Genomic DNA, 15431 nt, shown 5'->3' on the forward strand with positions numbered 1-15431 from the left:
GAGGAAAGTCTCCTTCTACATGATATTTTTCCCAACCTACCGCGTGAATATAATGAGATATAAATAAATAAAAATAAAACACTGTAAAAAAAAGCGTTTGTGTCAGAATTTTAAATTTATATACGACAAATTTGCGTACCAATGTAAATCGGTCTTTGAAAATCAAATATCAACCCATCCAAATAGTTTTTTTATTATAATTCCTAATTTTTATTTTATATTTCATTATATTTGTATGGTAAAAAAGTAGCATATATCCGTACTAGATTTTCGCTACACCCTTCAATAAAAAAATCGGTTTGGTTGGGTGTTTTGGTCTATAATCCAAATTTGATATTTGTATGAAATAGGCCGCACAACCGTTCCCATTAAGGTTCCAGTTTTATTTTCCTATCATTGTAATTTTCTCATTCATTCATTTCTCCGTGATATATTGGTGTTTAATCAAAATATTAAGTACTAGTGTAACCAAGATAGTGTCTCGAAGACATTTCTGTGGAACTTTGTCATCATTTAAATATATGGCAAAAATAGTTGCCAGATAATATTCTTAATTCTGCATTTGTTATATGATATCGACAAGAATGACGTATAATGGCCGAGTGGTTAAAGGCCTTGTCCCGCTCAGATAGAATTTCTGGGTTCGATTTCCAGTTGAGACCATTACCTTTTTATTTATCTGTGTCTTGTTCTGTTCCATGTTTCGCTAAGATTTATTAGTATTATCTTCTAATCACATTGACGGTTATCAAAATGTATTTGAATAAAAGTTAGACTCTAATAAATATTAAATTATTATACTTTTTTTCCAAAATATCCTCTGTTAAGCAGACGTGGTTGATATTAAAACCAACGGAGGTGCAATGAATGAATGTGGCATTCATAAATCGGCTAAAGCCACATCTTCTCGTGCGGTCAATAAGAACTACACCTGTCAATTTTTTTATTATTTTAAATTTCTAGAAATTCACGTCGGCGAATCCGGTTAATTATTTTCCTTTCAAAACACGGACATGTGAGTTCGTTTATCACCTCACTGCACGATTGTACATCTCGAAGAGCTTATACTCAACACACATGTTTTTCATTTAAGTAATTTGTAATTAGTTACTCAAATAGGATTACAATAAATTAAGTCAATATTTTTAAATTATGCTCGCTCATCAGTATTATGGTTGCCAGCATTGTATAGCTTTACTTAGTCAACTGCACAGACATAGGAATTAATAGACGAGAAGATAATGGCGAGGGGTAAAATCAACTGTTGAAGAACGAAGGGAGTGAAGCTGACTGTGATTCGTCAATAAATCAATCTGACAGTAAATAGGCATCTCGCATTATAATATCACCATTTACTTCTTAAAAGTAAAATCTACTTTTGAATGAATAGACATTTTTACATGGGAGCGCAAATTACTCGCCACGTTATGAACAAATTTGCGAAGTCCAAATTCGGCAAAAAAATTCGGTTCTATTTTCAGAGTCGAATATTTCGTTTAAGTATTTAGTTAAGACACTTTTATAAATGTTCATAATTTACTTCCCAGCAACCAACCAGCTTTGTGTTTCACGTCCAGACGTTTCTCGATGTGATAGTAACAACTGATTCATATTATACGATGTAAATATGCTTAAAATAAAGTAAAATAATGCTTATATATGGAATGTAATACGACAATTGGGTTTATTCTCTTTTTCACATCTATTTTTACAAGTTTTCATAGTACAAGTCAACATTTTGCCGTGTTATTTCGTAAAATGAACCGATGATGCCTCGACCATAGTTCACACAAGAATGATGACGTCACGTTTTCAAATTTCGCTTGAGACCATACGCGAGCACAGCCGGCTCCAATGGAACCGGTATGGGGAGTGGGGATAATACGCTTTTAATCACTTAGGGCAGGTCTACTAATATTCATATGTCTATGGTCAACTGTGTACTAGGTACACTATTTTGTAAATATTTCAACCAATGCTCATGCTCATTCCCCAATCACTAAAGACTGAATATTGTCATATAATCTCGATGCTTTCAACTCTATTATTCAGAAATAATAGAGTTGAAAATACTTAGGTTATTTACCTACAAGAATAAAACAAAACTATTCTGCTTTGCTTTCTCTCCAATATTTTATGCATATACTATTATTCTACATGATGTATCCCTTTCTGCGTCTTCGTGTGACAAAACTACTTTACATTCGCATTTATTTTTCACTCATTTGCCAGAGGTAAATAACATGCTCCTAAATATCTGCAGTTATGCAATTATGTTCCTCCGAAAAAGTTCTCAAAACTAAAGTTACATGCACAAAACAGCGTGTTTTATAAAGGACAACAACTTTATAATAACATATCAAAAGCCATAAAAGAAGCCACAAGTCTTGGCACTTTCCGTAGGATATATAATAGTTCTATATCATATGTTATTTTTTATGTATTTATATATTTGTATTTTTTCCTACTAGATATTATATATAGATATAATATTACAAAAAATGGCTTAACTCTAACTTATTAACTTTAAATGTAGATAAGACTAAACTCATAACCTTTAGCATAAACTCGAGAGGCCAATCCTCCAAAAACATCTACCTTAAAATACATTACTGTCACTCAGCGAGCACCCCATGCAATTGTCCTCCAATCACACAAACCGAAAATATCAAATATCTTGGTGTATACTTCGACCGTTATTTAAAATGGGACAGACATATTGTGTCGGTTAAAGGAAAGCTAAACAAGTTGATTTACTTTTTCAAAAACGTGAGAAATATACCAAACATATTTGATATAAAGAATATATACCTCGCAATAACACAATCTATAATGGAATACGGCATTTTTTCCTGGGGCTATGCCAGTAAAAATACATAGACACACTGTATAAAGCTCAGAAAACCTTAATAAAAGTAATACTTAAAGTACCAATACCAACACCCACTTCAACCATATTCAAAAAATTCCCAGTGTTGAAGATTCAAAAATTATATTCAAAACAAATACTTACTTTCCTTTACAAGAACCTAAACACATTTAAAACTTCACAAACTTCTCGCAATACTAGACATGCACACCAACTACAAATAGGTACCAAAAACCAACACATCCTTTGGACAAAAACACTACAGATTCCAGGCTATAAAACTCTACAATTCACTTCCAACACAATATAAAACATCTAATCTTACAGAATACAAAAAACACATATGGAACTGGCTACAATCCTTTTAATATTTAATTTTTTATATTTCATTTTTTTTTTGTTATAACTATGGAAAAAGCGATTTTATATTTTAATTTTTATTGTTTCTCTGTGTAACCAACTCCACTATATTGTTTTAGTATTATATAACTTTACAAAAAAGTCCTCCACAACACAGGTGAACTCCTAGCGTGGAGGACAATATACTATATCATTATACAAATATATTTAAGAATAAATAAAAAAAGATGTATGAAATTGCATTCTTTTAAATCAACATTTTTAAAACACAAAACAGGAAAATAAATTTAAGATTAGAGCAATAGAACACCTTCCACGAATAAGATTCATACCGAGATTCATTAAAAAATTAACTACCAAAAAGCATAGGTACATAAGTTAACATTTTTTAATTTTAATTTTTGATTAAATAATGATTCTGTCTCCGGAGGCAATCAAAGACCAAATTTTTTTTAAACCATAATAGTATATATTTATTTAACTTAAAACAGTACGTATATGTTCAAATGTACAATGGTTACTTACATATATGTACCAATATATTACTATAACTTATTTAACAAACTGAACATATATGAACAATTATAAAACTGAGCTTCACATATTTCGTTACTTCTTAATTAAATTTAAACACATTTTCCTCTTTTATATTATATTAATTTTCTCTTATAATATTACTTAATTATGTTTTGTTTTAGTCTCTTCTTCTAATAACAAATACTCTTGTATCATGATATTTTCGTAATGTTTCAAATAAAAAATTGCATGAGGTATTGAATTGTATATATTAATTGTTTTTACTTTTATTTTATTGGTAGGAAAGGGTGTCGTGGCAAAATAAAATAAATATACAAATAAATCTTACCTCGGTGATTATGAAGTGTTTTCGCGTGATATTGCGCAATGTACACGTTTGTCCATATGCGAGCCATCTCGGCAGATCTGAGCTTGTTTAAGCAAACGTCTGAGTATATCTCAGCCATCTGAGCCATATCAAGGGATAGGTGTGTTATCCCGTTTAAAGTTATTAAGCCATATAAATCAAGAAGGAGCGTGTGAGCCTTTTTTCTCCTCTAGTTTAATCCAGTTCATTTGAACGACGTGTGCGAGTTATGGATTCAATGTTACGGAACAAATTGCACGAGTGAAGTGATCAGAGTGATCGATGGCCTGATTTATTGGATGAACATTTTTATAGAGATGATGATGGTTGGGTAATTTCCGTTTTTGATTATTTGTTTTGTTGACGTTTCCTTCGTAAATCAATGCGTTTCTCTTTAAGCTGCAGACGATTGTTGTTTATGATGTCTGATCAATTTATTTATAGCTTTAAAATAGATACATAGTTACTTATGTCCTAAAGCATTTTAAAATTAAAATATTGAAGACAATATTAGTGATTTCTAAACGAAAATCTGAAACAGAAAAATCAGAAAAGGAAACGGTCACATCTGGGACTCGAACCCAGGACCCTTGTCTTTACGTGACAGTGCTCTACCAACTGAGCTAATGGGACCCTATTCCCCTCGGTCACTTTTAACTGTATCATACTTCGAATAAGAACTACTAACATTGTCTTCATTTTTTCAATTTTTTCATAAAAATGTGCGGTGAAAAAATGAAGACAATGTTAGTAGTTCTTATTCGAAGTATGATACAGTTAAAAGTGACTGAGGGGAATAGGGTCCCATTAGCTCAGTTGGTAGAGCACTGTCACGTAAAGACAAGAGTTATGGGTTCGAGTCCCAGATGTGACCGTTTCCTTTTCTGATTTTTCTGTTTCAGATTTTCGTTTAGAAATCACTAATATTGTCTTCAATATTTAAATATTACAATTTGAGGTTTTACTCAATAAAGTTATTCCGAAAAATAAATATTTTAAAATTAATAACATATTTTAGTAACTTTAATTAAAATTTGTTTATATTACCTTCCAAATTGCATTTCCTCTGCTGAATTGTACTATCTTAGTTAGTTCCTCGTCATCCTCTCGTGAGTATGTATATTTGAGCTGCAGATTTTCATTTTTTCTCATGATGATAAATTCTGGTGTTTTGTACCTGACCTTTTGACCTGTTTTGAATCTGAAAAATTTTCTTGTCTCAATCAAAGGAAACTCTCGGTTACCTCTGGCTTCGAGGAATTTTGATAGTTTTTTTTTTCTTATCTGGAATTTCAACTAGCAATGTAATTTCTTCGATGATCTTTCAAAAACCTATTTAACTGTCAAAAATAAGGCAAGATTGACATGGTACTGACAGCTTTGTGCTACAAATTCAATTGTCCTACCTATTAGGAAACTACTTTTTCGAAAACAGACTATAGAATTAAACTGAATCACGATAACTGACTGTTGTTTCAGCTTTTTCTTTCTATGAAAGCCTTATTTCTAATAAATAATATATTAACAAAATATATTCAACAATCCAAATCACAGGCGATTAGAGAGAAAGACGATCACAAAGTCAGTCACCGCGGTTAACCAATTATACAAACACAGTATTTATTTATTATTTATTTATTACAAGCCCTAGTGGGCTTTTCTTTAAAAAAGAATACAAGCATTTTGTATCAGAGTAAACACTTAAAAATTAATACAATAAAGAAGAATGTAAACATAATGGCAAAAATGAATCCTCACGCATATAATTGAGTTTAAAAGATTCGACAAAACAAAATAGTAGAAGCGGAGAAGTTATATGGGTACATCGGTCTATTTGTGTCTAGAAGAATAAAAGTGATATACAACATTTATACTGATTAGTTTTTAAATAAAATATATCACCCAGATCAGAATATTTGTTTCCGAGATTGTGAAGTCTCGGAATCGGAGAATTTTGGTAAGCTAGTGTCCTGGTGTTATTGAAGTAAAAAGGTAAGAAATGTCGGCATGATTTTTTGGGAACATGGATATTGATACATTGAAGTAATTCGGGACAGTCAATTTTAAAATGTACTATTCTTTGTAACAGTATTAAATCTGTGCTTATTCTTCTTTCTGAAAGTTTCAATAGAGACATTTTATCCAAGAGGTAATTGTCATTTATGTTTTGTATAGGAATATGCAATTTATAATTTATAAACCTTAGAAACTTCCGTTGAATCTTTTCAATGTTATCTGAATGAATATTGAAAAATGGAGACCATAACGTAGAGTTATACTCAAGTTGGCATCTTACAAGGGTTTTATATAACATAATAAATGTTCCTAAATTATTGAAATCTTTTGTAGCTCTCAAAACAAAGCCAAGAGTCTAAAATAATAATAAATAATCTAGAGTATAATGTTTTCAAAATGTACAGTGGTGGCAATGCGTATTCGGAAAATACGCCAAAAGGGCGCCCAACATATGTACATGATTGACATTTGTCACGTGAGAACGGGTCGCTTCTACTACTCGTTCTTGTGTTCATCAGCTCGACTGTGGGATGATTTGCCGGCCTTTGTGTTTTTTTCTCTCCGACAATAAGATATCTTCAAGACCCATGTTAACTCCTTCCACTCCTCATAATGACATAGGCCCTAAAGTTAATTATTTTCTCTCCTCAAAAAGACCCTTCTCACAGCATCCCCAAAGATGACATAGGCCCTGATGAAAATAATTTTCCTCATGTGGAGTTAATGTAAAAAAATGAAGAACCAGTCTAAATACCCACACAATCATCTTGAATCTCCTTGAAACACCTTGCAGGTCATCAATGTGATAGATGCTTAGTGATTACATTATGGACATATTTCTGATATCAGAACCTCCAGAACGTGAAAGTATCCTGCAATTCGATGCACTATTATGGTCATATTTCTGATATCAGAACCTCCATAACGTGAGAGTACCCTGCAATTCGATACACCGTTATGGACATATTTCTGATATCAGAACCTCCAGAACGTGAAAGTACCCTGCAATTCGATGCACTGTTATGGACATATTTCTGATATCAGAACCTCCAGAACGTGAAAGTACCCTGCAATTCGATACACCGTTATGGACATATTTCTGATATCAGAACCTCCAGAACGTGAAAGTACCCTGCAATTCGATACACCGTTATGGACATATTTCTGATATCAGAACCTCCAGAACGTGAAAGTATCCTGCAATTCGATGCACTATTATGAACATATTTCTGATATCAGAACCTCCAGAACGTGAAAGTACCCTGCAATTCGATACACCGTTATGGACATATTTCTGATATCAGAACCTCCAGAACGTGAAAGTACCCTGCAATTCGATGCACTATTATGGACATATTTCTGATATCAGAACCTCCAGAACGTGAAAGTACCCTGCAATTCGATGCACTATTATGGACATATTTCTGATATCAGAACCTCCAGAACGTGAAAGTACCCTGCAATTCGATGTACTATTATGGACATATTTCTGATATCAGAACCTCCAGAACGTGAAAGTACCCTGCAATTCGATGCACTATTATGGACATATTTCTGATATCAGAACCTCCAAAACGTGAAAGTACCCTTCAATTCGATGCACCATTAACTTTCAGGTGGATTAATTAGTGAAGTATTTGGAGGTAGGTCCGTGGGAGCTCGTATGATTTCGCCAATATTTGAACTTATCGTGACCAGGCAGCCGCACGTATGGACAGATTCACGATCTTTATATAATACTTTTATTTATCCTTTTCTATCGGCAATAAAATCGTGGCCTCCGATTTGGAACCCCGGCTACTTGCAGTTGGGAAACGTTTGTTTATCTATCACCGTATATGTTATATGTTACTTTCACGACCTTGACTTGTCAGCATACCGTGTGTATATTAATTATTATATCAACTATGAATACATAAATGAATATCCCTAGCATTTGGGAAGATTTAGATTATTTGTTTTTTAAATCAATTTGTTGCTCCTTGGCTTATTCACCGTATTAATATATATAAACGACGAAATGGGTGAAAAGAAAATCATTTAACTGACTTATCGGACTCCAGTTTTGTCATTTTAATTTATGAAAACGCCTTTGACAACTTGATTCCGGTGCGGTGAAAAATAAAGAATTTAAGTATTTTTATAACTAAATTTTAACTTTTATTTAAAATAAAACATTGACTTTGTCAACATCACTTTTAAAAACACTAATAGTTAAGACATTAACAAATAAATAAACCTAAATAAACTACTTTGAAGATTAAATTTAAATGTGCGAAGATTTATATCATATAGTAAAAAAATCTTTTACCTAGATGTCACAAAAAATTCTAGATACCTGAATATTTTTTATAAATTACACTATTTTTATATTTTGTTTTATTTGAATATGTGTAGGAAACATACAGTTAGTTATACGTGTGAATTAATTTTATATTTAATAAGTTCAATAGAAAATAAACCAGTTAGGTTCCATTTACAATCTTTTTATGGTTACAGACTAGGAAGCAAGTAGATATTAAAAAATGTAGGTAAAAAAATGAACGAAAAGAATGGAGGAACAATAAAGAGATATATGTTTATTATTTAAGTGCATTGTAAAGTTAATTTGATGTTAAGTGTTTTAGCGGTACCTTCAGTGGAAAATATCAATATCTCTTTGGGTATTTTGGAAGATTTGCAGATACATCTGAGTAAGACTTCTGTGCGTATTTTCAAATGTTGTATATAAAATAAGGTATTTTATCATACGTGCATATTATGTATAAGTTTTGTGAAATACAACCTCAAGGACCATGTAGTAAGCTGAAAAATTGCCTGATAGTTATGTACTTTAGGAACCATCCGTAGAAATATCTACATAGGTATAAATATGTATTGACTGATATTTACTTATCTATTTACTAATTTTGTCCATCTAATAATGTCAATAACTGGCATTAATCAACACACATAATGGAGTAAAGTTTGCCAGTAAAGTCAACAATAAACAAATATGTACAGCAACAAGTAATCAGTTACGGAGTCGTACATATTAAATTTGAGGTCTAATGCTTGTTCTACAGCGAGTGTTGCCAATGTTAAGCAACGTGCAATTAAAGCGCATTATTTAGCTCGAAATTACCTAATCCTCGATATATTCATTATTGGTGCGCGCGCGTAAATCTGTTTAATTGGACGAAATATTTCAGACTCCGAGAGCGTTTTATCTGCCGCGCGTTTTCATCTTATTCAGTATGACAGTTTAATAACGAGAGTATGCACGAGGAACAGTTGCAAAGTTCCGGCGTTATTTTTATCTCAACTTGAGATAAAAATAACGCCTTAAAATTAACGCCATTTACATACATGGTATTTGTTGGACAGTCGTAGCACAATCTAGGAAGAATAAAGAAATTAAAGTATAAGATTATATAAGTAAACTGAAAAAATAATATACATTGCACAAAGTTAGTGAAAGAAATGTACAAGAAACCTGTTATACAACGACCTCGTAAAATATTTGATGCTGAAATGTTTAATTATTACAGCTTTATATTTCAATCGATGCATTATTAAAAACAATAGTTAGCATAGCATAAGAGTTAATCTATTGTGTAATCTATTTGTAAATATATTGTGCGTACTTTTTTACACAGAATTACGCTCATTGATGATACATTGTTCATAAATGTATAGTTTTATGCTATTTACTGATGAGCTGGGGGATGCAATCTGTCAAATTATAAGTTATTATAATAAATTATCTATAGTATGTTACTCTTGGAAACAATAATATTTTAAATTTTAAAATTGTACAGCGCTCTTGAAGGATTTTTCAAAAAAAAACGCTGTACTAATCATCCAAATATATATTTAATATATTATTTCTGGAAATTATCAATAAATTATAAATTTTCTAACTCATATTACTAGCCACGATAAAATAAGGTTTCCATCCGCTTTAGGTATATTCAGTCAGATCATCAGTGTTTATGTTAATATAAATAATTCGGAAACCATTTTGGTTTTAGCATTTCTTTGGCAAAAATAGTGTGTGTCTGCCTCTCATAAAATTGGGTATAGTATCTCATTATTACGATATTAAAAAATACATTCCCGAAACTTTGTAACTGCTTTTTGCGTAATGGAGCCCATTCGACGATTTTGTTACATTTTGCATGCAAAGTAAATCTGAACGTTCGCCGTGTGAGTCTGTGAGTCTGCGAGTAGTGTAAGTACCGAGTGCCAAGCACTGAGCAGTTCGAGCAATGAGCACTGCTAACATTTTCTTGCCATAATTAAACGCAGGAGATGGATATTTGCATCCAATTTAGCGGCGTTTGTATCAGAATGTAGTTAATCTCTATTTAATCCCTGGTTACCACGCAACTGGTGGATACTTCGTGATATGTGCTCGTACTTCTTGTGAGCGTTTTCCTACCTGATTATTCCATCGTCCCTAGGAATTATTATTGACAATTGCATAATTGTTATTCGCTCGTCATTACCAATTAATACAATTTAATCGGAATGCACTTAGTCAATCATTCTACTCTCTTTAATCGTGTCTACGTAATAAGATAAGTCCTTGTTACTTGTCATTCATCATAATCAGCTTTTGCCTACCCACTGCTTGCTGAAGGCTCCCTAAAAGCTGCTTTTTAATTTCTCTTTGGTAATTTATCCTCTGAACCATGTGACCTACGCATTTCCCATTTGTGTCCTTATCCATTTGTGTATTTGTCAATCTCTTCAATGGAGTGTTTTCACAAACTATGAATACCGTTAAAAATATATGTAAGATTTAAAGTTCATTTTTCAGATTTTGACTATCGCACTAAAAATATGTAATTTAAAAGTTTTCTTTCGTAATTTTTATTTATTTAAAAACGATCTAAAACTGCACATTTCGAAACGGTTCCAACTAGCTATAACGTTATTATATTAATAACTTGTTATGACATAAAACGCCAATGCCTGGTAAGACGGCTATCACCAACGTTGTCCGGCGTTAAACGCCGCCGAATTCACGAATAAAAACGAACGTGTCATTTTGGCGGCAAATAAAAAATGGCACATTTCAAGTTATTTTTTTGTTTTCGTAATTTTTTGAAAAGAATAAAAAAGAGAAAAAATCCTATTGGTGCTTGTTGCGTTATTGGCAGTCAGTGTCAAAAGAACTTCGCCGTAAATGCAATTAATTCTACCGCTTTAGATAAAATTTATTCTCCCTGCAACTAACTAACCATCATGCATATTCTCCCTGCATGTAACCATAACTAACTAACCATCATGCATATTCTCCCTGCATGTAACCATAACTAACTAACCATCATGCATATTCTCCCTGCATGTAACCATAACTAACTAACCATCATGCATATTCTCCCTGCATGTAACCATAACTAACTAACCATCATGCATATTCTCCCTGCATGTAACCATAACTAACTAACCATCATGCATATTCTCCCTGCATGTAACCATAACTAACTAACCATCATGCATATTCTCCCTGCATGTAACCATAACTAACTAACCATCATGCATATTCTCCCTGCATGTAACCATAACTAACTAACCATCATGCATATTCTCCCTGCATGCAACCATAACTAACTAACCATTATGCATATTCTCCCTGCATGTAACCATAACTAACTAACCATCATGCATATTCTCCCTGCATGTAACCATAACTAACTAACCATCATGCATATTCTCCCTGCATGTAACCATAACTAACTAACCATCATGCATATTGTCCCTGCATGTAACCATTACTAACTAACCATCATGCATATTCACTGAAAGGGTAGTCAGATATCATAGAAAAACAACACAACTCTATCCTGGCGCACAGGTCTTGCTTCTTCGTCATTAATACATCGTCTAATGCCGACCAGTACAGGCCAATACCCGTTGTTACTGCTGATTTGTGTGTTGTTTTACCGCAAACATATTAAATAGATAGAGTGATTAGACTATCTTAAAATATTATGAAGTTTACTTAGCGACAGCACTGACTTCGTAATTTTAGCCTGTAATACTATTCTGTTGACATGGCCCGACTCAAATATTTGATTTACTTTACCCATTTCTTCCTGATACATCCACAATTTCTTCTTCTATCCGTTTCTGCATCATAGACATTCTCCTGACACTCCTCTCTCCTATAGGAAATTATGGAAGAAAAGACGAACTCAACTGAACCTAAGCATTTCGCATAAGCTATACAAAACATTCAATGCTATAAAAAGCATCGTAAAATCATCCTACATTGCTTAATAAAAAGGTATGTTTATTTTCATAGGTAACTTTTGCGATTCGAATTGAGTATTTATATATTCAAAGGCCTATGTGCCACAAGACGTATTCATGTGAATTACTTGCCCATATAATTATCTTTATTACCGAGTCTTCTTATCTACGGCCTTGTCCCCGATCGGGATAATAGTAATTCCTCAGGTTGGTTGGTTGGTTCAGTTGGCTGGCGTTAGGGCCCGAGTCCCCACCGCAAACACTCAAAGTGAATACCTTCGGATTGACTGAATTGAAATATTCAAAGGCGGTCAAAAGGTCAGGCCTTACAAGCAAGTAATAATGGCAACGTGAAATTGGCTAGTTATGATTGTTTGTTGATTTGTTATTATGATGTTTGGTTTTACTCAATTACGTCGGTAATGTTATTCTTGATTTTAGTAGTTCCTTGGAATACGATATAGTCAGGGCCGCCGCGAGAGAACTGACGCCCTAACTTAGATAATAGTATGTGAGTCTACAATAAATATTATTTTCCTCCTATAATATGCAACCAGAGGTGACCCAGTTGACGCAGGTTTTAATTTGAAAGAGATTTTAAGGAAGTACAGTGGTACTCGTATGCAACGCATATTCATTATGTTCGTGTGCAGAGAGAAATAATGCTAGCCCATGATTCTTGATTTTTTCCCACACATTATCGTGAACTTTAATTTTCCGATTGAAAAACTACACCTAATCGGATTAAAGAAGTATTAATTAATAAATCAGTGATCTGAAAAATTGGCTTTTGCGATAACATGAATTTTTACGCGGTATGCGTTTTTTTATAATCGAAATGTTTATACCAAAAACGCAAATTCTGCCATTTTCTCTCTAATATTCGCAATTTCCGGCCAAATAATGCGATTTTTCACACGAATTTTCGTTTATTTAAAAATAAGTAGGTAAAACTCTACAATCAAGATTTTTCTTTGTAGTTTTTACATGCTTTAATAGCCATACAACAGACCCCAGCTAATTTCACCTTGGAAACGCTGCGTAGCTACTGTCATCCATTTTTCAGCGTCATGCAAAATGCCATATTTTTAACATTTGCCAATACCACTCTTTCTGAAAAATAACACGGCTTTTCCCGGAAGATAACTTTAAACTCACCAAAATTCACGCCATATTGTCATGTTCCTAGTTATTTTGTATTGTTTTAATAAATATATCAATATATGTCATGTATTGGATCTTTTACCACGCAAATAATAACTATATAACTCTATTACTTGTTATTATTGTGAAAGATTATGAAAAATGTCTTATTCCTTTACCGTTACTCAACACTCCTAAATTTCTAAATTTTGTTTTCACACACAATTTCATTCGTGTACAATTATTTCATATATGGTTTTTGCACGCACTGCAAAGTTTACACTCATTTTCGTTAATATGCATTCGATCCTTTTTACTCATATTTATCACGAGCAAATATGATCAAAACCCCCAAACCAAATAGTAACTCGTGCAGATTTATAAAAGGAAGAGACAAATTGAAGTAGCTCCCCTTCATTCGGGCGCCCGTTTGTGTTGCACGCGTAGCAAATGAGAATGCAACGCCTCTGTTATAACTATTATCCGGGCGAGGTACCTACTCGTACATATCTGACTTTATCTAAGTCTTGTTATTATTTTACATAATTTATATTTATACAAAACTGGATACAATTTATGCAGATTATTGCCTGTTCTGTAAGTCAATTGGAATTGTGATCGAATCCGTTACAACTATTTGCCTTTTTAAATTTGCGCTGGAAATGTACAATTATGGTAGAGAGTCTCCGTTTATGCTATTTGTTTTATTAAATTCATAAAATATTGGCGAAATTGCTTTCAAGTTATTATTTTTAAAATGCGTTTAATACGTTACGCATAACGTATATTTAAAGTGTGATAACTAAGGTTTTCTCTCCACACTGTATTCACAAAGATGACAAATAATATAATAATGGATGGATAGAATAAGGATTTGATAAGTGCCTTCAGTTCATTTACAAGGTTTTTAGCGTTACGTACACACCACATCAACAGATTACAGTAAAACTGTATAATTACTAAGCTTTTTTTAAAAGATAGGTATGTAGGTAATAATAAAACCTATTTGCACAAATCGATGGAAAAAATAAAACTTATTTTTTCTAAGAACAGATCTTCTTACGGTAGGTTTTTTTGATGACATAATTAAAGTTCTCGACATCAGGATAGGTCATGTAGGTACTAAAGTTGAATATGGAAGGAGGGGTTAGTTTTCGCTACTTACTTCGGTCGGTGAAGTCATTACTTCTGATTACACTGAGATAGGTGGCAATGATTTCTAAGAGGTTTTCTGTTATTTCCACTTGCGAGGTCACAGGCTATTAAATTCACTCGCCCTTGTATTATATTATGATATCCTAACAATGTCGGTTTTTCTATGCCACTTTATATTCTTTTTTGTTCCTATCATATGTTTGCATGACTGACACTTCTCCTTTCCCTTTAGGTGGCAGATTCTGCAGCTTCAGCCCGTGCATCGAGCAGGTGCAGAAGACGTGCCTGGTGCTGGCTGCCTATGGTTTCATGGAGATTAAGACCCTGGAGGTTCTGCAGACCGAGCTGAAAGTGGCCAGCAGGATGCTTCAGGTTAGGAACTTGGACTTCGTCAAACACAAGGTAGGATCATTTTCCTAAATTATTGATTTCATTAAATTATTAAAAAATTATTGCTATCTTCACAAATTTTTTTTGTAGTCTCAGCGACAATAAAATTGAATAGACATCAATGTGTATACTATTTTTTGTATATTTTATTTAGCTACAACATTTTACATTTTAAATCTAATGTACATTCGATTACATAGCTAGAATTATCAGGGACTGCATTTGGTACAGTTTCGGCGATATTGACAGAAACGCAGAAACGTTTTCTATATCCATTGCTAATTTTATATTTATTGTAACCCAAGAACTAACAAATATTTTTATTTACCTATTTCCGGATAAGAGTCCCAACTGCCCCCTGCTAGCCGCTTA

The 15431-nt window shown here is 32.9% G+C and overlaps 1 protein-coding gene across 1 annotated transcript in view; it reads left to right on the forward strand.

Moving 5' to 3' along the window:
* Trmt61 (tRNA methyltransferase 61) overlaps positions 1–15089 on the forward strand; it is a 155122-nt gene extending 140033 nt beyond the window's left edge. Inside the window, exon 5 of the mRNA XM_089640148.1 lies at positions 14902–15089. Within this exon, the coding sequence (XP_089496274.1) occupies positions 14902–15089 (188 nt within the window). The remainder of the gene's footprint in view (positions 1–14901) is intronic.
* The last annotated feature ends 342 nt before the right edge of the window (positions 15090–15431 follow it).

Source organism: Hesperophylax consimilis, chromosome 15, assembly GCF_061612785.1.
Source record: "Hesperophylax consimilis isolate HC1 chromosome 15, BYU_Hcon_1.0, whole genome shotgun sequence".
NCBI lineage: Eukaryota > Metazoa > Arthropoda > Insecta > Trichoptera > Limnephilidae > Hesperophylax > Hesperophylax consimilis.